Genomic DNA, 27142 nt, shown 5'->3' on the forward strand with positions numbered 1-27142 from the left:
TTTATTGTCCTCATAGCTCTTAGCTGAGGAATTTATTCCTTGTGCACTGTCTGCCTCTCCCTGCTGAGGGTGGCAGTGCCCTGGGTGTCAGTGTTCCATCATCAGGCCTCGGAGCATGGTCTGGCACAGGAACATGCTCATCAAATACTTGTAAACAAACAGCTCCTAAAACAGACTGCAAATGTCAGAACTGTCTGACAAATTCGGCTCACCAGAGCTTTCAAGTCTGTTACCAGTCTCCAAATCTAAGACGTGCCACCCTCAGCCCTCTACTTCTGTCTTTCTCAAATCAGGACATAACTTACAAAGGATATATGTAATATAGTACTATTACCCATTATTTCTCCCGCAAAAGGCATTTAGGAAAAAGAAACTTTGGGACAGAGACAATATGGTAAAATAGTTACCATCTCTTGAAAACCTAGGCACATAGAACGTCCTGTCTATTAAATTCGCACAAGCCCAATGATGAGCATTCACATAGCTGGTAATGACAGCCAAGGTCCAATGTAGGCCTGCCTAGCACTAGGGCCTACATGCAGTCTTTTTACTATGGTTCACAGCTACTCTACCTTACCTGCGTGTGAGGTCTAGAAAGAAAAAACTGTACAAAACCACACGTTGTTCCCAGAGTGACCCCCTAAAGGAAAGATCACAATCTTAGAACGAATCTTTAACTTAGTTTCAAGTTTGCAAATGTAGACCAACACAGGTCAGCCAGACTAGTGAGAACTCCCCAGTGGCACCGTGGCACAAAGAACTTTTAAGAAAAGAGAATTCCAATATGTGAATTTATTTATTTATTTATTTGTTATTTAAAATTTTTTAAAAATTTGATTTCAGAGAGAAAGGAAGAGGGAGAGAGATAGAAACATCAATAATGAGAGAGAATCATCGATCAGCGGCCTCTTGCACAACCCCTACTGGGGATAGAGTCCATTATCTGGGCATGTGCCCTTGACCAGAATCAAACCCAAAACCTTTCAGTCCACAGGTCAATGCTCTATCCTTTGAGCAAAACCAGCGAGGGCTATTTATTTATTTATTATTATTTAAAAATATATATATTTTATTGATTTTTTACAGAGAGGAATGGAAAGAGATAGAGAGTTAGAAACATGGATGAGAGAGAAACATCGATCAGCTGCCTCCTGCACACCCCCTACTGGGGATGTGCCTGCAACCACGGTACATGCCCTTGACCAGAATCAAACCCAGGACCCTTCAGTCTGCAGGCTGACACTCTATCCACTGAGCCAAACCGGTTTTGGCGTATTTTTTAAAAACCTATTTTTATTGATTTCAGAGAAGAAGGGAGAGGGAAAGAGAGAGATAGAAACACCAATGATGAGAGAGAATCATTGATAGGCTACCTCCCACATGCCCCACACTGGGGATCAAGCCCGAAAGGTGGGCATATGCCCTGACCAAGAATTGAACATGTGCCCCAACCAAGAAATGGTCAATGCTCAACCACTGAGCCATGATGGCCGGGCTCAATATGTGATTTTAAATTATTTGTTGGGTGGAGCAGGGATACAATGCTTCCACAGGAGGAAAACATGTCCCCTTCCAGACACTGGAGTTCTATTTCAGAATCTCACAATAGCCTACATCTTTTGACATAATATAATTGTGTGGAATACTTAATATTGCATCAACCTTCCCTGCCAGCTTGGAAGTCTTTAAAGAATTTCTATAGCTATGTTAGAATACTCTGGTGATGTTTCTTCTTTGTTCACGTTCTTGCTCCAAGTAATCCCTACTTTACACAATTTTTAGAGTAGAGAATTGGATTTATTATTGCTTTCAGTCTATTTGGAAGACAATTTTAGAATTGTGTTACCAAAATAAAGATGCTTGAATACTTTAGTAATAACACAGTGATATCTGTCAGACCAAAATTCTAAACACATATTGAGGCTAATAAGGCTAATTCATTTTCTATCATTCTATCTCATGATAGAGGAATTAAAAAACACTAAGAAATTACCTCTTTATTCATTTTGAACCACTGATATTGTACAAAAGGATGTCCAGTTGCCCGGCAACACAATTTCACAAACTGTCCAGCCAAGACTGCCTTTGATTCTGGGTTTACAGTGATCTTTATTCCTTAAAAAAAAAAAAAAAGAAAGAAAAGAAAGAAAGAAAAAGTTAATAAAGTCATAGAAGAGGGGTTTCCTTGTTTATATTTCTAAAACCAAAAAAGAAAAAGAAAAAAGGAAGTATTTTGGAAATAACCTGCATATTCATCCTTGTGACAAATCGCCCATTCATCCCCCCCCCCAGATTTTGGGTTTGTGAAGTTCCAGGTTTTGTAAAACTAGGAGAAAAGAAACTCGCCCACAGAAAACTTTGATCTGTTGTACTTCCCACAACTGGGGCAGAAAACTGTTTGTCATATTTCTTCAATTCTTAGAAATATTTTTTCCACATTCTAACACATCTGAATCAGGATGCACCTTATAACAGACACCTGCCAGGTAGCAGTCACAACATAGTTTTCAGTGCCAGCTCTTTGAATATTTGGTCATAAATGCTCATATGGCCGGAACTTCAATTGAGTTAGTGCACTGTTAGTAAGACAAGTGTTGAGAAGAAATGCCACTAAAACTGTCTACAAAAGACATATGAATTTCAATGCTGTGATTTAGTATTAAATGACAATTATTCTGTTAGCAGAAAGATACAGAACCAGAAGAGCAGGATGTAAATTTGACATGTGATACAAACATTTCTCATTTGAGAAATGACTACCAGCATATTAACTAGGAAAACTTTTGACAGGAGTTTAAAGAAACTCCTGGAATCAATAATGAAAAAAGACCCTTCCCCGCCCGCCATCCCACCTCTCAATCACTCCCTCTGGGAAGCCTGCTGCCATGGCACAGGGATGCTCAGGCAGCCCCGAGAGAGGCCCACCCAGTGAGGACAGAAACGTGGCCTCCTGCTGATAGCCACGTGAACCAACCACCGAGAAGGGGATTCTCCAAACCCAGCCAAACCCTCGGGTGGCTTCGGCCTGACCAACAGCGTGATTGCCATCCCATTAGAGGCCCAACGTGAGCCCAAGCCACCCGGGAAAGCCACTTCTGGATTCTATACTCAGAAACTGGGTGAGATAATGAACGATGGCTGCTGTTGGTTTTGGGATAATTCGTTATGCAACAACAGATAACTGACACAAAAGAAACCAAAGTTAGGAAATTTTACATTTGCCAAGGTTATAACACATAATACTGGGTTGGTTGGCTTTTAGGAAGGGAGAAGAAAAGGTCATTAAAACATTATTAAATTTGCCCTGGCCAGTTTTGCTCAGTGGTTAAAGGGTCGGCCCACAGACTGGAGGGTCTCGGGTTCAATTCTGTCAAGGGCATGTACCTCAGTTGCAGGTTCAATTCCAGGGTCAGGGCACCAGGCTTCAATTGATGTGCTTCTCTCATGTTGATGTCTCTCTCTCTCTCTCTCCCTTCCATTCCCTTCCCTCTCCCTCTCCCTTTTCCTTTTCCTTTTCCTTTCCCTCTCCTCCCTCGCTTCCACTCTAAAAAAAAAAAAAAAAAAAAAAAAAAAAAAAATCAATGGAAAAAATATCCTCAGGTGAGGATTAAAAAACATATAAACTTAATTTCCCGCACCTACTTTTATTTTCTTTCCTCCTTTATTTTGAATATGATTTCTTGACAGTTTATTTTTCTTCTCAACCTACTAACCCAAAGGAACAAAACAAGATTGCAATTTAAGAGGAGTTAGTCTAAATAACAGCAATCTTAATACATCAAAAGTACCAAATTTTATGTACATTCAAACTCAAAGTTTGCACGTCTGTCCTATACCAACAATTTTTCTTGTCTAGTCTTACAACAAGCAAGCAAATACATGTATTTATTATCTAATGCTTCAAAGGCTGAGAACTGAAAGGAAAAATGTGATTTGGAAACCGCCCTGGGTGAGTAGTGAAGAAGAGAAGTCACAATACCTCCCATGTTTTAACCACATATATTTCCTTCCTCCCACAGAGTGTTGTATGACAGGGAACCATGTTCAACCTGTAACCACCCTCGCACTGCCAGTTAGAGGTGCTAAACAAAGGTAAGGAAAGAAGATGGCACAGTGCTGTGGAGGGTGCACCAAGGCATACACAAGGATAGTTTATAGGGTGAGTGCAGCCCTCGCCAGTGCTGCTAAATGGTTAAAACGTTGGACCTCAAACCAAAGGGTCATGGGTTCGATTCCCGATTAAAGGCACATACCTGGGTTGCAGATTCTATTCCAGACCCTGGATGGAGCATGGTTGGGAGGCAACCAATCGATTTCTCTCTCTCATATTAATGTCTTTCTCTCTCTCTCTCTCTTCCTTCCTTCCCTCCTTTCATTCTCTCTGAAAAGCCATGGGAAAAAATATACTCAGGTGAGGATTAAAAAAAAGGGGGGGGGAGGGGAAGGGTACAAATACATAGCTTCCTGGCAAACAGGTGTATTTTCAGATAACATCTGCAAAGAAGTCAGAGGTTACTTGATTTCTTGTAAGCCAGGGGGAATATGACTAGGTATGATGGAACACAAGGATTGTGCTTTCAACATACACATAAAAGAAAAATTAGGGTAATTCTTGAATTGAATAATGGATTCATCTTTGGTGTCTTTAAGTTATTCTCTCACATAAAGAACTTAAATATAGATATAATTTATGAACAGCTTTCTCAGGATCAGATCTATTGTATCCACTACAGAGCATCCATCTATTTACAGAGGCCATGAACCAAATTTTTTTTCCATCAGTTTTCATCTAAAACTCTTCCTCAAAGGTATTCTGAAACTTTTAAGCTATCATTGAAGAGTGCCCCCCAGTGTGCGAAATAAATGCCATTCCCCTTCCTCTCACAATCGGCCCCATCACACAACCAAAGTGTGCCCGTGTATGTCCCTCTTCTGAGTCAGTTCACATTTGCAGCTGCTGTGGTTACCCTAGGCTCATCGTATCCCTTCTCCTCCTGCGTTGCCCAGTGGCCCTGAACATCCCGGTGTGGAGACACTCTTTCAGACCTCAGTCACTGCTCCCTTTCTATCTCTTTGTTTCTTCCTCACCCTGTTCCATCCATTCCACCTTCGCCTCCTTTTGCTTCTTGATATTGTTACTTTGAAAATTTCTGCCACTCATGAAACAAGAAAAGTCCTTTATAAATATGATCTAGCATTTGAATACTTTTTAATTTGGCAAGAAGAAAAAAATGGAAGTCCATGGGTCAAAGAGACAACTGAGGTAATAATCTATAACTAAGTTCCCTGATTTGTATGGGTTCTAATCTACCTTTATTAATAACTGTGACTCTAGCCAAATGATAACTTATGGAAACTTCATGCTCCACACAAATGTTTGCTCGCCCTTAAATTTTAAATGTTCAGAACAGTAGTCTTCTGTTCCTTTACAGTGTGAAGATAAAATGTGAAGTAGAGGTATTTTGGATACCAAAGAATAATATTCAACAATGTTTGCTCTTGTTTTAGAGACAAGAAAGTAATAAAAAAAAATTAAAATTGATATTAGAAACATAACAGTGTACTACAAAAGGCTAAAGAAAAAAGTGAAGTGTTATGAAATAAAAAAGGAGTGGGGCAAATGGAAAAGAGGTCTTACATGCTACCCAATACATACGGAGAGTGAAACACCTTCTCTATGAAGAACTAGAGGCCCGGTGCATGAAATTTGTGGAAGGGCAGGTCCCAGCTGACTTCTGGATCCTGGAAAGCACCTGGGCCCCTGGGTCCCCATGCACCAACTTCCACCTGAGTCACGGTGCCCGAGTCCCCACATGGCGATGCAGTGAGCGCTGCCAGACGCTGCGGGGCCATGGCGCAGTGTGGGGCTCTGGGCCACCCAGTGGCGCTGCAATGAAGCAGTGTGCTCTCTTCTGGCCTGCCTCACAGAGCAGCTCCTGTGCGAACCCATGGGGAGCCCAACCGGCCCTTGTGGTCCTGGCACACTGGAAGAGACCACAGCACGGGAGCAGGGCAGGATCCTCACTGGCACCCTGCACCCGAGCATGGGAGTTTCTTCAGGGTGCAAGTCCTGGAATCCTAGGGGAGGGTAGCAGAAGGAGTGAGCTCAATGCACCTCCATCCAGTCACCCCTGCCCCCAGGCAGTGGGCAAGAGGTTGCAGCGCATTACCAATGCTCACCATGTTCCTCACCACACCCCGGTGGTCAGTGTACGTCATAGCAAGCGGTCGAACTCCTGGCCTCCTGGTTGAACTCCTGGTGGAACGACCACCCAAGGGGACAATTTGTATATTAGACTTTTATTATATAGATGAGATAAAATGGCAACATCTGTCCATTTACATACCAACAGTTACATTAAAGCCAAATGCACAGATGAACATGTCATAATTTTTGTTATAATAAATGCAAAATTTACAAAATAAATACATAAATAAATAAATAAATAAAATGGCAACATCACAAAACTGACGTTGGAAAGAAGCTTAGGATTCATCTAATAAAACCCACATGTAAAATTCTCTCTAATACCCCCCATTGTCCAGCCTCTGCTAAACCATTTCCAGGTCAGGGCATTTCTCTCTTGGCAACCATTTCGTGATCTATATAACTCTAACTGATAGAGCCTATAAATATGCACTCAAAACGTGTTCAATGGAAACAAAAGAAACAAATAAAAACATCACATCTAAGTTTACCTACATTTACTAAGGATACAGATACCAATATTGATTGCCTTGGAATCAAAGTTTTTGATGTTTTTTTAATGAAAATTAAAAAGGTCTAAAAAAAAAATTATGGACTTTTGGTCCAAACATTATGGACACCATCAATGCAAAATCTTAAAAATGACTATTTGTCATACTTGCTTTATCTCATTAATACACACACACACACACACACACACACACCAATAAATATGTGTATATTTATTTTTTGGCTTCAGCGTTTCAACTGAAATCTTACCCCTAAATAAATCTTCTGGCACATTTATTTAAAGCTCCCGTCCCCTTCCAATCCCCACTGAGATGACCAAGGAAACAAAAAGTAGGGAAACAATTAGTGGTAGAAAATGAGGATGGACACCATCCAAGCATAAAAACTAAGCAATTTCTCTAACAAAGTAGAAGCAAGACCAGACTGAGGGGCAAACTGGCTACCCAGGAGCTGTGGAAGAGCCTAGTTAGAGAGAAAGCAGAAGAGGGTAAAACCTCAGTTCTGTGGTATTCCTTCAGAAAACATATCAGGTATCAGAGCCCATGGACTGCAAGCTCCCCAGTGTGTTACCCTCCACTCAGACCTCATGCTAAGTGGGGGACCATTGAAGTTAGTTCCAATTCAAGGGAATTGCTCCAGAGATGGGAGGACGTTGCTCACCTACTTCTGGACTACCCAAATACATAAAAGAAACATGGTCAGCTTCTCAAAAACAGAGAACTCTGTACTACAGCCATTGCCTTTGGCTATCTCTGGCTGTCATCCACTAACCACTGGAATGGCATATGGCAAAGCAAGACCGAAAGAAAGCTAACACTCCCTCTGTTTCCTGCATTTAGGTTTGAAAGGCCTGTTCATAGGCTCACAGCATCTTTGACAATCAACCTACTCACTCAAAAGAGACCTCTCTATAAAGACAATCAGAGAAAAACCATTGGACTGTCTGTGAAATATGAACTAATGTTCTCCTATAAAAGTGCATTACTACAAAAAGAGAAAACAAATGTTTCTAAGTTTGCATTTTCAAGGAAAAAACTTAAAGTCAGATAAAATTTACTCTCTATGTATTTGTTATGAAGAGGCAATGAGAAACATGTCAAGCATACAATGCAGTGATAACACAAAGGAGGCATTTATAGGAGGCCTATTTTGTCATCTGCATTTGGTCTTGTAAAGCAGAAGATAATCTGAAAGTCCAAGTTTCCTGATTCATAATCCAGGATCCTTTCCATTTGTAGTAAGTATTTTAGTAACCTCTTCAGCATCTGTTATTTCCTTTCTCCTCCCAACAGGCCCACTTTGGTTTGGTGATCTATGTGTAGACTTTGTTTGGTGTGCTTTCTGAAAAGCTGACTCAACCCAACTCGACTCTTGGCTCTAAGCCAGGCAGTTCAGCACATTCCATTTCCCTGGCCAGAGCGACAGGTGTAGGGAGGGACAGGCACATGACCAAAATTAATTAGCTAGAGTGAATCTTATGATTTTTTTGCTGGGACAAAGATGAATGCAAGAACACCTAATAGATATCTTGTGCAAATGCAGAAAGTCAGTCTTAGGGGGAAGTCAACGATAAGAAAGGAAGAGCAAAAATAAAAATGAATCAACTCCTTGAAAATAGGCTGTCCCTGCCTTTCTTTTCTTAAAAAAATATATATATATTTTATTGATTTTTCCCCCCCGCCAGAGGCAGGGAGAGAGATAGAGAGCTAGAAACATCGATGAGAGAGAAACATCGATCAGCTGCCTCCTACACACCCCCTGCTGGGGATGTGCCTGCAACCAAGGCACATGCCCCTGACTGGAATGGAACCTGGGACCTCTCAGTCCGCAGGTCAATGCTCTATCCACAGAGCCAGACTTAGTTTTGGCCCTGCCTCCTTTCTTTTTTTTAATTTTAATTTTTTAAAATATATTTTATTGATTTTTTACAGAGAGGAAGAGAGAGGGAGAGTCAGAAACATCGATAAGAGAGCATCATTGATAAGCTGCTTCTTGCACACTCCCCACCAGGGATGTGCCCGTAACCAAGGTACATGCCCTTGACAGGAATCGAACCTGGGACCTTTCAGTCTGCAGATCAACGCTCTATCCACTGAGCCAAACCGGTTTTGGCCCTGCCTCCTTCTTGAAGCCCAATCTGCTTCAAGGCTTCTCAGTTAGAAGAACCAACATACTCCCTTTATGATGTCAATCTGAGTTGAGGTTTCTGGTACATGTAATTGATAGCACACCAGTACCATGTGCCCTTAATTCTCAAACCCCAAAACTGGCAAAGTAAAATATAAGACCTGAATTATAATTTTACATTCATCCTGCTAACTTTAAAAAAATATTATCACAAACCAGTGTGTTGTATAATTGCATACAGCAAAACCATGTAAAATAGAGAGCACGGAGTCCTTAGTCCATGGCCCTCCAGATCTTGACTGACTTCTTTGCTTTAAATGGCACACTGAGAAAAAAGGTGTGCGGTGCTGCTGCCATCAGAGGACTGAGCCGACCTGGACCCTTCTGCCCAACACTGCTGTAGCTGACTACTCTCTGTATTTATGGATGACAGGCGCTGTTTCCTATTCCTTACATCTAACTTTGGATGAGAAACCTCACTCAATATTGATATACTAAGAAAAAAAATCATATGGTTGAGTCAATCAACATTTCAAAAGCATCATATTGGCAAAAATCTTAAACAATGAATATTTGTCATACTTGCTTTATAATCATTAATACACACACACACACAAATCAAGAAATATGTCTATATATTTATTGTTTTTGGCTACACTGTTTCAATAGAAATCTTACCCTAAATACTTTAGCATGCATCTCCTTGAAATAAAGACATTCTTCTATAGAAGTACAGTACCATTATCACATTATTCCCTAATATCTAATATGCAGGTTATATTCAAATTATTCCACTTGTCCCAAATGTCTTGAATAGCTGATTTTTTTGAACCACAATCCAACCTATGCTTATGTACTGTATTTGCTTTTTATATATCCTTTATATGTGTCAACTTGGGGCAGAGGGGAGGATGAGGCTACATACATTTACTTTTTCCAAAAACATTTTTACTGATTTTGAGAGAGAGGAGGGAAAAGGAAAATGGAGAAACATCGATGTCAGAGTAAAACATCAATCAGCCATCCCCTATGTGCTTCCCACCAGGGATTGAGCCTAAAACCGGGGCATGTGCCCTGATTGGGAATCTAAACCACTAACCCTTTGGTGCATGGGACAACATCCATCCAACTGAGCAACACTGGCCAGCCAAAATATTTAACACAATTCTTCTGGTCAAGTAAGACAGTTCCCTCCAAGTTTGTTTCCATGAACTTCAGGAGAACATATCCAAGGGGAAAACCTACCTGGGGGGCTGAGAAGCTGAAGAACTTCAGTGTGTTCCATAGCCTGCAGGAAGTCACTCAGCTCTGTGACTGTACAACCTTTTTCACCCATTAGCTTCAGTAAACATAGGCTTGGGCTTCCTTCAGGCTCCAAGACCTTCAGAGAACACTGCTCCAAGTCCAGACAACTGAAAACAATGAAATTAATACAAGTCAACAATTTTCTTCAACACTAGAGGCTCAGTGCATGAATTTGTGCATGGGTGGGGTCCCTTGGGCTGGCCAGCAATTGGGGGTGATTTGGGCCATCTCACTCAGTCCGAATAAGGGCCAGCAGGCTGGGGAGGAGGGACCGCGGGAGGTTGGCAGGTCACAGGAGGTTGGCTGTGGGAGTGCACTGATCACCAGGGGGCAGCTCCTGCGTGGAGCATCTTTTTTTTTTTTTAATTGTTGAAAAAAATGGTGGTCAGTGCGGGTCATAGTGGCCAGTTGACAGGCTGTTCGGTCGCTTAGGCTTTTATAGGTATAGAGATATTAGATAATATGCCTGCTCTATGTTTGCTCCCAGAGGTGTTGTAGAAAATAAATCAGGGGGCATTGAGTGGTGAAAAACTATTTACATTGTGAATGCTACTGTTCTTTCTTCCTTCTTCTGCCATCATAGTGATTCCTCTTTATTCCCATGTCCAACTCAACTTCCATGGCTACTAAGTCAGGAGAATGAGAGAAAAATAGAAACTTCATGTGTGAGAAATCTGGCCTTGATTTTGATAAAAATTTTTACTTTTAACTTGGGAATAGGAAGATCAGATACATTTCTCTACTTTTTCTTGTACTTACATAAAATATAATGAAAAAATTAACATGAGTATCTATGTGTGTACTCAGATGAAAAAAAGTAGGATACAGAACAGTGTATGTCCTGCATGATACTATTTTAATTAGCAAGAGTATGTGCTTGTTCTTATACATTCAGAGTTAGCTTTGAGGAAAAATCTCTAAGAAATCGGTTGCACTGCTGACCCAGAGAAGGAACTAAGGGAGCAGAACTCATGGCTGGAGGATTCACTTCTCACTATAAAGCGTTTTGTACTATTGAACTTTAACTATGTACACTAATTTTTTTCAACAATTAAAAAAAAAGACAATTAATGCCACTGACATTCAAAGAACTTGTAAGTGCCCGGAAATACCCTAACACAGGGGGCAGGAAAACTATGGTCTGTGGGCTAAGCCTGTCTAGTCACCTGATTTTGTAAATAGTTTGACTGTGGAACACAGCTATACTAATTATTTTACGTATTTACAAATATATATGGCTGTTTTCCTATTCCAACAGAGAGCTGAGTAGTTTGTCTGCAAAGCTGAAAATATTTTTAATTTGGCTCTTTATAGAAAAGTTGGCAAATAGTAAGTATTCAATAAAAGCTATTGTTATGCAATAAAAAATATGGGAATATCAAAAAAATATGAAGGTCAATTTCTTAATTATGTTTATTTCTGGAACTTTTAACTTTACCATAAAAATGTTTTTGAGTAGCTACTATTTTGGTAACCTGATTTTGTCCTTCAAGGTTTCCCATCATTATATTAAATAGGTATTCTTTTCTAAGTGTCCTAGTTACATTTATATATTCAATAAATGTGAATCTTCACAATATAGATGATCCATTCCCAAATTCTGCACTGCAGACTACTGGCAGCACATTAAGAACATGGTAAAATGATGAAAATAAGGACAATGAAACTGTCTTTTACTCAAAGGTGGTTTTTCTATATTTTTAATTGTCAAAGTGTCCTTTCATTTATGAAATAACTGTGATTATAATAGTAGCAAATACAAAAGTTGATGCCATTTAGCCCTTTATTTGGTAAAAATTCATTTTACTAGTCCTTGTAATGGCCAGGTTAAGGAACCAGTATTAGAGACAATGTAAGAATTACCAATATTTTAAATAATGAGATTTATAAAAACAAAGGTGCTATGTGCTAAATATTACTCAGAAAGTTTATCAGGATCTGATACATGAAATTAAGAAGTCATCTCATCAAATGCAACCAAGTGATGCTTTAATGTTTACACTTATTTAGAGGGAAAAAAACACAAATTATCTTTTCCCCCACAAAATAAAAAAAGATCAAATGAAAGTCGACAATGACTTATCTTCCAAAACAAGAGGCACAGGAGAAAAACAAATTTCTCTATCTCCTTTCCTTTTACTAATTTTCCACACAGACGCTGGCTTTCAACTAAGATGTTGCTTATACATACCCGACTTTTCTTTCTTTCCTTTTTTAAGTTACATTCCTGTAAGACTGTGCTTTGAAGTGGTTTCTACTAGACCTAATTTGGAATTTCTGATTTAATTTAAAAGACTCTTACTGAACAAAATGGACTTTGCTTTTAAAAAGTCTATATTTATCTTTACTGTTACACAAATATAATCAAATAAAACATATTCATCCTTTGAAGTACAAACCATGGCATTGCTTTTAGGTTCTTTTGCTTCTTTTCTTGGTACATTTATTCTTTGGAATCTTTATTCCTTAAGTCAAAAACTAATTACTAATCACCTAAATTGGGCCAGCCTTTTTCCTAGGTATTGATGATATAGCAGCAAACAAAACAAAACTCCCTATCCTCATGGATTTTTCTATAGGAGAGCACGTGCTCGTGTATGCACATGCACACACACACAAACTTACTTCTCTTTCTGTATGTTCAGACAACCAATGTCATAGGTGCTTTGGAGGGTGGTGGGGGGGGGGCGGGAAGCAAAGCAGAGGCATAGGAATACCAGAGCAGAGAACAGATGTAGGGGGTAATTTTAAATGACATCATCAGAGAACTCATTGAGAGGCTAACTTTTAAGCAAACATTTGAGGGGTGAAGGAGCAAGTCACGTGGTTCATCTGTGAGACCACCTAAGCTGAGTAAGCAGCAGTACAAAGACCCTACTATATCCAAGGAGAAGCAAGAGAGTGAGTTTGAATGAGCAGAGAAAGGGAGGGAGACAATATAGGACCGCAGCTCCATGAGTTAAGTGGTAGCTCAATGGTGTTTTCACTGAGTTGTAAGCAGAGGGAGGATAATGTTTAAAAGAATCATTCGGACTGATATATTGAGAACAGACTGGGGTGAGGCAAACAATGCAGCAGGAGGAGAAGTTAAGTAGCTATTGGAATAATCCAAGTGAATGACACTGGTGGCTTACCCTAGTAAGTCCAGAAATCTAGAAACCCATGAATCCAGAATGATAGTATTTTGGAGGTTGTATTCTGGATCTATACTGTGGGGACAGCAGACAGGATGTGCTGAGAAAATGGATGTGGTGAGTGGAGTCAGGAAAGATCAGCAATTGCCATTTAGTTAGAGGCAAGAAACTCCAAGAGAAAGAAAGAAGCATATGTTAAGCTTCAGACGTGTTCCATTTAAGACGTCTGTCATTCAAGAAGTGATGGCAAATAGGTTTTACACAATGTGAATGGGGAGTTCAAAGCAGAGATATGGACTTAAAGTATGAATTGAGAGTAATCAACCTAAACATATGTAAGGTCAAATTAAAGGATAACACTAAGCAGGGAGGGGACTAGGTGAAGTGTGGATAGAGATACAAAGCCTGAGCCCTGAGGCGACAGACAGGAGAGCTTTTGTTCCAGCCTCTCACACAAGTTCTCATTCCTTCTACAAACTCCAGAGGGCAGGGTTTCTGCATCCACAGGAGCACCTTCTGTACAGCAGGTGCGCAGAGAATGACCGGTTTCCTAGTCCAAGTTCTTCAGCCTCATTCCTAAGCTCCCTCAGTCCAGGATTTTATGCAGCTCTGTCATCTTTGGGGCTTCCATGTTCTATGCCAGAATTTGTGTAGCTTGGCCAAGACACCCAGAACCTATGTCTATCTACATGGACCGCAAAGTGTTCAATATTAGCTCAGTCTGGCATGGAATTAGGGCATTCCATATGTACATGGTTGTGGGAAACTAAACTATATGCTAGGATTTATTCTGAGTCATCAATAACAATCTGAAAACATTTACAATTATTCCTAATCCCTGATGGACAGTTCAGAAGAGGCTCTTGTGGTTATTTTTTCTCATCTGGTTTGAGGAAGGATATACAGAGTCAGAAACAAGTGAAAGGAGACAGAATAGGCCACCTTTTGAGGTTTTAGGACCATGGATCCAGTGAAAACACTTCACATTTTCCTGGGAACTGTTACCCATTTGGACTCATACTACAATTCCTACGTCTGACTCTGGCGAAGACTTCCCTTAGGACTCTTTACTGTTATAGTTGCTCTTCTGCCATTAGTTTGAAATGACTTTAAAATAACTTTTTTTTTTTTTTTTTTGTCTTAAGAGAGTAAGCATCACCAGTTTACCTTGCCCCGCCCCAGCTGCCACTCTTTAGCCCCCGAGTTCCCAGGGCTAACCTTTTGTTGTATCAGCTGAATTCTGACTTCAATAGGTATATGAGCTTAATGTTACCCAATTCGTCGATCTTCAGGTTGCCCTGACTCTCCTCACCACAACCAGCCTGCTATGAACTAATCTTCAGCATCTTGGAAGACTGGCAAAACTCCAGCTGTCTCTTATCAGACTTTCCACCCTGAAATTCCCAGATTCCACAAATGCATGCCTTGTTGCTTGTCACCTCTTGCCAGGCAACTGCTCTTCTCTCTCTACTACTTCCACTAGAAATGTGGCCTCAAATTTTCTGTTAGTTCCCCCAAAGAAAGTTAACACCATCCTGTAGCCTTTAACAAAAACTGACTGAAGTCTTGGGAGGAAAACTGAACACCTGATGTTAGGTATCCACTACTTTTCGACTCCATCAGCTTTCCTTCTTCAGTGGCAGAGCCTTATTGTCTTCTCTCTCCTTCATGACCAAGTAGGGGCCCTTTTCAGGGAAGAGTACTAGATAACATCACACATTAACCAATCACAGACCTAGTGATCTGACCCCCAAAGAAGACAACTTTGTACATTATTCTAAGACTAGAAATTTAGAAATCTATGAATCTAGGATGATAGTATTTTGGATTTTTTTTGCATAGCCAAAAACAAAATGTGGTTTTCCTAGGACAGAAGAAAACTATGCCATCTGTCTGCTCAACTTTGTGAGCTTACCACGCTTACTCATCCCAACCTCTTATAGTTACTCCTCTATGTAATCCCAAATCATCACTACTCTGGTTTAACCCAAACTCTGAAACTTGGGTTTTTTTGTGAGAATTGAAGTAGAAGATGCACATAAGTACTTAGTACATTGGTATATGCTAAGTGTTTAATAAATGAAAAATTTTGTTATTATTCACACCCAATATAGCATTTAACATGTTATTTGTGAATGTTTCAGAATGACAGTCCATTAAGTCCCTATGAATAGGTAATACTTTAAAAAAATCTTAGTTTTAATTTCTAATATGGCAAATATCAGTGTATACTATATGTATGTGATGTATAGAACCCACATGAAAAAAAACTCTTTGGGGTCCTCATTCTTTTTTTTTTTTTTTTTTTTTTTTTTTTTTTAATATATATATATTTTATTTATTTTTCACAGAGAGGAAGGGAGAGGGATAGATAGCTAGAAACATCGATGAGAGTGAATCATCGACCAGCTGCCTCCTGCACACCCCCTACCGGGGATGTGCCTGCAACCAATGTACATGCCCTTGACCGGAATCGAACCTGGGACCTTTTGGTCCACAGACTGACGCTCTATCCACTGAGCCAAACCGGTTTTGGCTGGGGTCCTCATTCTTAAAGAGTGTAAAGGAGTCCTGAGACTGAAAGTTCAAGAACCACTAACTAGCCCAGGGGGCCCAAGCCTGGCAATAGGGAAATAGTTTCCCTTAGAGCTGAATGCTCAAGTCAAGAAGCAGACTTGATGCGCTGGTTTGAGGATGGTGAGTTTAGTTTCAGTCTCCCCCTACCTCAAAACCTTCATTCAGGAAGAACTCTTGCACCCCAAACCCCTCTCTCTCATTCTCCCTTTACCTGCACTTCTTCCTAGCTTTGCTGAAGTCTCCAAGTCTGTGTCTATATCCATTTTAAGTCCCAGGAGGAATCACTGCCCTATCAGAATGGTCTCCAGGGTGCCTTCCTTCTCTCCAAACCCACCACGTCCACTTTTCTTTCAGCTCTGGGGGAGGAGCGCGGCGAAAGGGTGTGGACGCCGGGCCCAATCTCTCCCATTCCCAGCACTTTCCTGGGTAAACGCTCTCCCTGGAAGGAAGGCCAGCGAAGTTCTCCCACGCCCCTCCCCCGGCGTCCCTGCCACACCCGCGGCTCTGCCCCGTCCCGGGCGGCCACGATCTCTCCAGCACCAGCCCGCCCTCCCACCCGTGCACCCCTCACCTCGACCCTGCGCCCCGGGCCCCTCACCTCAGCCGGAGGCGCCCCCGGCTCCCAGCCAGCTCCGCCAGCCTCCGCCAGCCGCGGCCCCCGGGAGCCCGGTCCAAGCTCCCGCTGAGCCTCCGCAGCAGCGGCTCCGGAAGACGGTTGAGGGTCGCGCTGCCCGGGGCGGGGAGCGGCGGCCCCGAGGGCGGGACCAGGGGCATCTGTTGCGAGGCCGGGGGCGAAGGGGCCTGCGGCGGCTCCCCGCACAGCGGCAGGTCCCGCGCCGGCGATGCCGCGACGGCCGCCGATCCCGCCGGCCGCATCGCGGTGTCGGCCCCGGCGCACCTTCCGCTCGCCCGGCGCTCGTCCGGGGCGCCGCCGCGGAGGTGAGGGCGGAAGGACGGGTCGGGCGGCGCTGCACCGCACACAGAGGAGGAGGAAGCTCGCCTCCCGCCCCGCCGCCGAGAGAGGTTTGCAGGGGGAGCCTGGGACCCACCGCACCAGCCGGGACGAGGGGGCGGGGCTTGAAGGGGGCGGGGTTTTTCAGGTGGGCGGGGCCTCCAGCTGCGCGCCTGCGCAGGACCGCGCACCTCGCTCGCCCTCCGCGGTGCCCGGGGACCTGCAGAGGCGCGCGCTTCAAACCCCGGGAGGTGGAGTCCTGGCGGAGCAGGAAGGATCGGGTGGTTGCCGCAGGAGGAGGAAGCGGTGGAGGAACTACGCCTGGGCGGCTCCACTCCGGCTGCGAGGAAGCCTGCGGAGTCGGGGCTTCCCGAGACCGTGGGAGGAGGATCGCCACGGAAGGGAGCGCCAGGCTCTCGGTCGCCGGCCCCGGCCGCCTGCCCGCGGTGACTTGGCGTGTGCCCTGTGACGCCACCAGCACCCGCATTGGGCAACCTCCGCGGGGGCTTCCTTGTTTTAGGGATTGATGTGTGTGTGGCATTGTTCAAGGAAGTGGTGCTAGACATTCATATAATGGAAATAATCCGCAATCTGTGCCCAGACAAAACACACACACACACACACACACACACACACACACACACACACACACACGGCTGTGTCGTACTTAAAAAGATCTTGGAAATGATTGTTTTTTTAGCAGGGATCGCCTGGTTTCCTCCCAAGTCAGACTGCCACTCACAATTTTAATAAATCAAAGTATGCAACCTTATAGAGATTGCCCTCTCCTGGAGGGGTCCAGCATAGATTAAATAAACGCTGACTACACCTAAGCTCTCTCTCCCAATAGTAGCAGTATTCAAGGTCGGTGTCCCATTGAAAACAAAGGGTCGCTTGGGACAAAAGCAGCACAAGGCTTCCTGGCCCAATTTACTTTTTCCTCACAGGACAGCAGGGTTTTCTGTAGCAACTAGAGGCTCAATGCATGAAAATTCATGCACTGAGGAGTAGGGAGGGGGGAGTGTCCCTCAGCCCAGCCTGACCCCTCTCACAGTCTGAGAGCCCTCAAGAGTGGGAGGCTACCCGGTGATCAGGGGAAGGCAACACCCCCATCACAACTATGCTGCTGCCACTGCCAGCAGCGCAAGCTGAGCGTGGGGTGGCCCTGGGTGTCTGGGCAGCCACCACCTGAGGCTTGCCTGTGCCTCTGGCAGGCCCTGGATGGCTGGGGGGCTGAGGAGACTGGGTAACTCCAGAGGCAGGCGTGTGGAGGCAGGCCCGGCCTTTCTGTGCACCTACCACCACAGCCGGGCTGAGGGGACTGGGCACCACCGGGATTCAAGTAACATATTCCCTCTTTATTAGATAGGATAATTGGCACACCCAAATTCTCAGTACCTGTTGGCAAGATAGTTGCTTCATGTACAGTCTTCACCACATTTTAGCACAAGCAATCACTATACTTTTTCATCGCTGTAAGTTCAGAGTTCAGATGCAGTATAATGGCTCAGCGCATGACCTTTGGATCCAGAAACATCTGCTTGATTCTAGTTTTAAGACCCTGAATAAAATTACTTAATCCTTTGCCACATCTGTAAAATGAGACTGGGCATATAGTACTTATAGAGTTGTAACCATAATTAAAGAAGTTGCTGTATGTAAAACACTAATCTCTGCTTGGCACAGAGTAGATAATAATGGATAGCTATTATCCTTGCAAATGCAAAAGCTTGTTTCATACTCAATTTGCCTTGTTCTGGGAAAAGTAACTCTGTTTATTAATACTCTGAAAATTGCTACATTAACTTTGGGAACAACATAATAAAGAACAATTCAGCTTCCTCTTCTACATGCCAATCATTATTTATAATAATAAAAGCATAATATGCTAATTAGACTGGAGGTTCTTCCAGCCTAAGTGGGGGCTGAGAGGGAAGCTGTCCTGGGTGCTGGAGGGAAGCCGGTGCCGGCAGCTGGGGGAAGGAAGGCCCACTCTTGCACGAATTTTGTGCATTGGGCCTCTAGTGTTTATATTAAAGATAGGAGAAAAACAGCCTATCTGGCTTTTAAATGCCCCTTAAAGTTCATGCATATCTATAGATAATATACTTGGAAGTCCTCCCTCACTAGTTGAAAGTGACAAATCTTTGGGAATCCAGACAATTGGCAGGAAGCTTGTGGTTTCATTCAATGGAAATCCATTGATGTAACCTTCAAAACACTCACAAAACTGGAAACTGACTCATAGATGTTTTTCCTTTACACAATTTGTCTCTAGATAGCACTCTTAACTAAAAATGCCAAAACAACATATCAACTGATATCTGCATAGGTTTTCAGTCCAGCTTGGGAGAAAACCTGCAGGTCTTGGGATCCATCTACAACAGAGGGGAAGGAACCAGGAGTCTTGTGACTTGAACGGCATTCTTTACCTCTCACCCTTATGCCATGCTCTGCACCCTTTGTGACCTCTGACTCAGCCTCTGTGTGGAGGCCACTGAGTCACCTCTTAGCATAAGGGTCTCCACATCCCTTACTGCCCCTACTTGCTGGAATATAAAGGATTAGGGGCATTTTCCAATTTTAATTTCAACTTTGGAAGGGTACTAAGCTTTGCACTAGTATTTCACACTCTTCCTTCACAATAAATCATGCATGGCAAGGACTACATTTACTTATCTACATTCATTCATTCATTGTGCCAGGCTCTGTGCCAAAACTGTTAAATTATGGTTTTAATTTTGTTTTGCTTTTATTAAGGCTTTACTTTGTCAGAGCAGTTTTAGATTCACAGCAAAATTGAGGGGAAGGTATAGAGATTTCCATTATACCCTCTACCCTCGCATGTACACAGCCTCCTCCATTATCAAACCCCCCATTAGAATGATATGGTACATTTGTTACAACTGATGAACCTACACTGATACATCATTATACACTAAGTCTATATTTATGTTAGGGTTCACTTATGGCGGTGTGCATTCTCATCTCATGGCACACATAAACTAATTACTAAAATTCTGTGGCACACCAAAATATACATTGTATCTTTTGCCGACCGAGCAGAAAAAAATCGGTATAATTTTGATTCAATCACACTGGACAGCTGTTGTGTTGGCTGCTGTCATTTTTCTATTTGACAATCTAAGGGAAAAGAGCTTAGTATCCTTGACTAAATACTCAGGTAGTACGTTTTAAAAATTTCTGTAGCACACCAGTTGAATTGTATAACAACATGTACCCAACATTACAATATCATGCTGAGAATCTTAACTGTCCTAGAAATTTTCATTGCTCTAATTCATACCTCCTTCCTCCCAATTCTTTGCAATTATTGGCCTTTTTACTGTCTCCATGTTTTTGCATTTTCCAGAATGTCATATCTTTGAAATTATCCAGCCTTTGCTGATTGGCTTCTTTCACATAGTAATATGCATTTAAGTTTCTTCCAGGTCTTTTTATGACTTGATAGCTCATTTCTTTTTTTATTTATTTATTATTTATTATTTATTTATTTTTATTATTTTTTTTAATCAATCTCCATTGTTCATATTGTTACAAAGGTTCCCCATTTCTTCCCCCTCCACCAGGTTCCCACCCCACCCTCCACCCCCTCCCCATCCCCCATTGTCCTCATCCATAGGTGCAGTTTATGTTCAGTCTCTTCCTCCCTCCCTTTCCCCGACAGTAAATCCCTTTTCAGATAGTAAGTCAGTTACTTAGCATTTTCTCATATCAATAATACCACCACATGCCCAATGATACATTTCACACAAAAGACATTTCCAAATAGGTCAACCAGCCTCATCCAGGCCCCACCCAAGGCACTCACAGATCAACACAGATCAACACCCCAGCACTATACTAACTCAACATATCCAGATCTAAGCCTTCATCACTTGACTCAGCAGACCCTCAAGTTCCCACAAAAGTTTCCAGCCATGTCTGAGAGGCAGCCGTGGGGCAGGGGCAGGCGAGGAACGAGCTGTTCCGGGCCTGGCCGCACCAGACCCGGCTGCTCTGGGCCTGGCCGCTCCCAGCCTGGCAGCCGCTGCTCCGGGCCTGGCTGCAGCAGACCCGGCTGCTCTGGGCCCAGCTTCCCTGGGCCCGGCCGCTCCGAGTCTGGCCGCTCCCAGCCTGGATGCTCCGGGCTTGGCTACTGCTGTTCTGGGCCTGGCTGCTCCTAACCCGGCTGCTCTGGGCCCGGCTTCTCCGGGCCCGGCCACTCCGGGTCTGGGTGTTCCTGGACTGGCCACCCTGGGCTTGGCTGCCTCCACCTCAGGCCTGGCTGCCACTGCCCCAGGTCTGGCTGCTCCAGTGCTGGCTTTTGTTGCTCTGGTTCTGGCTGCTGCTGCTCTGGGGCCTGGCCGTTGCTGCTCCAGGCCCGGTTGCCACTGCTTTGTGCCTGGGCGCTCATTTCTTTTTAGCACGGAAGAATATTCCATTGTCTGGATGTACCACAATTTATCCATTCACCCACTGAAGGACATCTTGATTACTTCCAAGGTCTGGCAATTGTGAATTTGTGTAGGCATAAATTTTCAACTCCTTTGGATAAATTCTAAGGAGTCCAATGGCTAGAGTGTATGGTAGAGTGAGTTTAACTTAGTAAGAAATTGACAAACTGTTTTTCAAAGGGGCTGTACCATTTTGCATCCCACCAGCAGTGAATGAGAGTCCTGTCACTCTACAACTAGGCCAACATTTGGTATTGTTACTGTTTCATATTTTGGAGAGGACAGTGTTTTGTTTTGTTTTGTTTTGTTTTGTTTTGTTTTGTTTTACAGGAAAGTTAAAAATCATGACGCTCAACAAGTGTGTCAAAGATTTTATTTAACACGTAAATAAACCAGAAAGAGAACCAGAAAGGTGTTACAACCACTTCAAAGGAGAAACTAAAAACAAAGTAAACATGTAAGCCCAGGAGGATGCTGAAATGGATTAGCTTAATAGATGCAAAACTGGCTTCTTCCACACTGGGAGAGGGATATTTATCAAAGCTCTATTAAAAGAATTTACGTGATTATAATTAAGTATTATTTGTGTCACTATCAGTTTTCTACACTTTCAATTTTTCAGACTATCAAAGTAGCCAAATCAAAGACAATGAAAGGCATAAATTAACCCAGATAGATGAGCTAGTTAAGATACCCAACTACATTGCAGTCTTGGTCCATTTTCTTTACAATGCTTAGAAGTACCAGGTGGACTAAATCCACTCTCTGTCTCTGGCAAGGAAAAAGAGTGGCGAGTAATCTGTTGGCAGCAGAAAGGAAGGGTGAAAATACTGAGGAGAAAGTATTTCTGTGAAATAGCAAGAGAAAAAGAATTCCTCACATTCAAAGGAACTCCCACAGGCTATCAATAGACAGTTTTCAGAGGACAGCAATGCTTTCTAAGAGGGAAGACATTCATATGTACACCACACTCTATTATTCAAGAAGACATAGCTGAGCATTAGTGTTATGATAAAAGAATACGAGGTATCATGCCAGCTGTGGCAATATGATTGAAATAGTCCTGAATCAGGTCTAATTTATTAACTACAAAGTAAATAATTCGGTAACTCTGATACTTAAGTGATCAGTACTAACAAATCACTGGGGACACATTTCAAAGGAAGGGAGGAACTCAGTTGAGGAGACATTTTGTTGAGGTTTTCAAAGGGTACTAACTACATTAATTTACCCATGATCTTTTGACTTTGTGACAATAACAACTGCATTGGGGTATAATGCAATTGATGAAGAGATTCGTTCAATAATACCTAACAACAACAACAAAATAATAATCAACCTAATAACTACCAATCAGTACTCTCTTAGGATGTCAGAGGGATGCTGCCTACACCAGAGTTCCTCATCTTTGGCCACACATAAAAATCACATGAGGGTATGACAGTTCCTCAAAAAGTTAAATATAGAATGACCATGTCATCCAGCAATCCCATTTAGGGGTGTGTACCCAAAAGAATTAAAAGCAAAGTCTCAAACAGATCCTTGTACACCAGTATTCAAAGCAGCATTATTCATAAGAGCTAAGAAATATCCCTAATGTCCATTAACAGATTAATGGATAAGCAAAAGGTGATGTATACATACAATGGCATATTATCCAGCCTTGAAAAGGAAGGAATTTCTGACACATGCTAAAATATGGATAAACCTAGAAATCATTATGCTAGTGAAATAAGCCAGTCACAAAAGGACAAATACTATATGATTCCATTTCTGAGAATTATTTAAAAGCGGCAAATTCATAGAGACAGAAAGTAGAACAGAAATTACAAGGGGCTGGTAGAAGAGAGGAATGGCAGTTAGTGTTTAATGTATATAAAGTTTCTGTTTGGAGTGATAGAAAAGGTCTGGAAATGACCTCTTTCCCCTTAGTAATTAATTTATGTGTACCATGGGGAAAAAGGTTGAAAGTTGCTTGAAAGTTGCTGCTCTAGGGAGAGCCTAGGATCTCTACCCTCTTTCTTTTCTTTTCTTTCTTTTCTTTTCCTTTCTTTCTTTCCTTTCCTTTCCTTTCTTTCCTTTCCTTTCCTTTCCTTTCCTTTCCTTTCTTTCCTTTCCTTTCCTTTCCTTTCCTTTCCTTTTCTTTTCCTTTCTCTTCTCTTCTCTTCTCTTCTCTTCTCTTCTCTTCTCTTCTCTTCTCTTCTCTTCTCTTCTTTTTCTTTTCTTTCTCTTCTTCTTCTTCTTCTTCTTCTTCTTCTTCTTCTTCTTCTTCTTCTTCTTCTTCTTCTTCTTCTAACAGCAAGTTCTTAAAAAAAATACTTTTATGGATTTCAGAGAGGAAGGAAAAGAGATAGAAACATCAATGATGCGAAAGAATCATTGATCGGCTGCCCCCTGCACGCCCCCTACTGGGGATGGAGCCCGCAACCTGGGCATGTGCCCTTGATGGATTTGAACCCGGGAGCCTTCAGTCTGCAGGCTGACGCTCTATCCATTGAGCCAAACCAACTAGGGCAGATCTCTGCCTTTCATTCCACCTTTGGAGAACAAGAAGTTCTGTATATCAATGATGAAACCAGAGTGTAGATGGAAAGGAAGTTCTGATGATAATCAAAGGCCAAATTCTTATTCCCTTCACAGAATCAGAATGTTAACAGTGGAAGACATAAATAAGACCAGTAGAGGGCCCAGGAGAAAAGAGTGAAGGTCCATTTCTTAGGCTCACTCTTAAGGGAGAAAGGACTCTTAATTCTTCTAGGCATTCAGCTCCTATCAGTTTCTAACATGGGCACTACTCCCCACCCATCACCAATCCCCCCTTGAATTCCTCTCCCTTCCCAGGAATAGCTCAGAAATGACTTGTTCATCAGGATTCCAAAGAGCCAGGGCGGTTAAGAGGGACCATAGAACTAGTGCATAAAAAAATAGCCAATTTACCTTTACAAGATCATCGAGAAGGTGGCCATATGCCATCCTCTGATTGCTCCCGAATTACCTTCAGCCAATCTTTTGCCACTTTTATCTTCCTTGGTATTCATAAGTCTATTCTTCTGTATAAGCACTGGCTCAATTTGCTTATTAGGTACTGCTGCATCCTGCTGTCTTAGTTGGGACACCAGCCCTAGGTACTTGGGACCAAGGCCAACTAGATCAGGGTTGGGTGGGGATTTAGACACGTAGCTGAAAGCCAATGTGGCCCAGGTGGCACCTGAAAGACAGGAAGAATTGGAGAGCAGATGAGGCCACCTCTGCTCTAGGCCTTGAGGTACAATGGTGGTTCCTACTAGTCTATGCCATTTCATCAAGGTAGAATTCTACCATAAGGATTTTGACTGATGACTTACTCAGTGGTAAAGAGAGTGTGTGTATCTACTATACTGTCCCCTACATAACATGCTCCTCTTCCATAGATACATCCCTAGGAACCAAGCAGACACTTCCATAGATACATCCCTAGGAACCAAGCAGACACTCAGGATTCCAGATCCTGGCTATTCTTTCAGACTTCCACTTCATGCCTCCAAGGATGACCTATTCTCGGTTTCCTGAGGTTTCTGATGGAGGGATCTTAGCAGACTCTTCATAAAATGTTATATGCCAAGAATTGATTCAAAAGTTATGATCCCTGGCTATCCATTCAGAACCTGGGAATTCCTTGGCATAGTCCCCTGAGGTCACATTTGGTAGATCAGATTGGGGTTGTGGACTAGGTGGTTTCTAAGGCTCCTTCAATCCTGAGGTTCTGAGTGTAAGGGCATTAGGTCCGAGAGGAGAACACGTGATCAAGGACAGGTAGGGAGGATGTCTGCTGCTCCAGGATTGTAGAGTACTTCAAATTAAGCAAATTGATATGCAAATAAGGTTTATTTGTAAGGGCAGAGGGCAATATTTAAATGATTTACAGTGCAAGTTTAATAGTAGTTATATGCTAAAATTAGATGTTGAGGACAAGCATAGTTATTTCAAGAGGATGGGCACATTATTTTGTCAAAATGCAAGTAAGTTTTATTTGTGGGGGGAAAGGAAAGAGGAAGGTGCATGTGTAGTTGACCCAATGGTTTACCAGTAAAGTATACTTAAGCCCAGCTGGTGTGGCTGGGTGGTTGAGGGTCGACCTATGATCTAGGAGGTCATGGTTCAATTCCTGGTCAGGGCATATGCCCAGGTGTGGGCCCTGAAAGAGACAGCTGATCAATGATTCTCTCTCATCATTGAAGTTTCTATCTCTCTCTCCCTCTCATTTCCTCTTTGAAATCAATAAAAGAAAAAAGTATGCATTAGTTATATGCTAATCCTTATATGTTATTAATTAAATTTGTTTGTAAACCAATCTCAATGAAAACTTTCTTTTGAAACATTTTTATAGAAGGCTAGTTGAAATTATGAGCAAAAGCACACTTATCTAAAATATTCTATAATTTAAGTTTTTCACTAAGTGACCTTAATGAGTCTTATTTACAGTATATAAATCAGAATTCTGATGCTATTGGGAATTTTTTAGGGTGTCTTTCTAAAGTAAGCAATCTATAAGTATTTAATAATAACAAGAATAGCTCAACACAGGTACATATGTAGTTACCTATTTAACACTATTATCATGGTAAGTCAGCTAAGGAGCTGACTTAGCCCAACACCTACAACTTCAGATGAGACCTCTGTGGCCTAGAGAGGTTTTCTGTTTCTTCTTTTTAAAAATATTTTTAAAAGATTTTTATTGATTTCAGAGAGGAAGGAGAGAGAGAGAAACATTAATGATGAGAGAGAATAATTGATCGGTTGCCTCCTGCATGCCCCACCCTGGGCATGTGTCCTAACTGGGAATCAAACTGTGACTTCCTGGTTCATAGGTCGATGCTCAACCACTGAGCCATGCTGGCTGGACTTCTGTCTCTTCTTGAACCTCTACCATAGAAGCTCTCAAAGTGTGGACCCTGGATCAACAGCATCAGCTTTTTATCGAAATTCAAATTCTCAGGCCCCACCACAACCTTCTGAATTAGAAGCTCTGGAGATGGGTCCAGCAATATGGGCAGAACAAGCCCTCCAGGTGATTCCGATCAATGCTAATGTTCGAGACCTGCTCCCCCACACTTCAGCTTTCAAATACTTTGGGGCAATAACTTCTCTTAGATCACTCGCAGCCACATAGAGAATTACTTCCTGTTTTAGGTCTAAATTTATCTCCCTAAAGCTTTGAAGGCGTGGCACACAGACTTCATAGAGTAGAGACACTTCTCTTACCTCCTTTATGGGTAACAGTGCAGGTTGGGTCTCAGCAAAAGGGAAACCAGCCTGAGGAAGGAGATGAAGACAGAGCTGGCAAGGGCTGATCTTTGCTCCTCACTATTATTATTTAATAATTTGATAATCCAAGATCCACTCTAAAGAGGACCAGGGCACAATTTAGTTTGAGGTCTGGGTGTTTTCTTTTTCTTCTTCTTTTTTTTTTTTTTTTTTTTTTTTTTGTTTTATCCTCATGATTTTTAGAGAGAGTGAGAGAGTGAGGGAGGTAGGGGAGAGAGAGAGAGAGAGAAACATTGATATAAGAGAGACACATTGATTGGTTGCCTTTTCGCATGCAAGGAGTATGATTGCTGGATCATATGGTAATATTATGTTTAGTTTTGTAAGAAACTGCCAGACTGTTTTCCAAAGTGGCTGTACCATTTAGCATTTGCACTGTTGCTCCACATCCAACATCTGGCATTTTCATATTCCGAATTTTGGCCATTCTAATAGGTGTGTGGTGGTTATTACTATTATTTGTAGTATACCACCTGTTTTGTAAACTCTGCATTTAAGTATTCCTGCACATCATAGAATGTGGTGGCTATTTCAGGTACCTCAGCTAAACATTTCCTTTAAACACCCT

The 27142-nt window shown here is 42.2% G+C and overlaps 1 protein-coding gene across 3 annotated transcripts in view; it reads right to left on the minus strand.

Moving 5' to 3' along the window:
* Positions 1-16916, minus strand: part of MALT1 (MALT1 paracaspase) — a 48780-nt gene extending 31864 nt beyond the window's left edge. For 2 of the 3 annotated variants that reach the window (XM_036419466.2, XM_036419465.2), the window contains exons 1-3: positions 16460-16916; positions 10091-10257; positions 1994-2115 (exon numbers count right to left, since the gene is read on the minus strand). In XM_036419466.2, the coding sequence (XP_036275359.1) occupies positions 1994-2115; positions 10091-10257; positions 16460-16737 (567 nt within the window). In that variant the 5' untranslated portion in view covers positions 16738-16916. Of the gene's footprint in view, positions 1-1993; positions 2116-10090; positions 10258-10689; positions 10971-16459 lie in introns of those variants that run through there. The other variant, XM_036419467.2, reaches the window with a different exon arrangement.
* Between the last annotated feature and the right edge of the window lie 10226 nt (positions 16917-27142).

This window comes from Pipistrellus kuhlii, unplaced genomic scaffold (assembly GCF_014108245.1).
Source record: "Pipistrellus kuhlii isolate mPipKuh1 unplaced genomic scaffold, mPipKuh1.p scaffold_m20_p_6, whole genome shotgun sequence".
In the NCBI taxonomy this organism is placed as follows: domain Eukaryota; kingdom Metazoa; phylum Chordata; class Mammalia; order Chiroptera; family Vespertilionidae; genus Pipistrellus; species Pipistrellus kuhlii.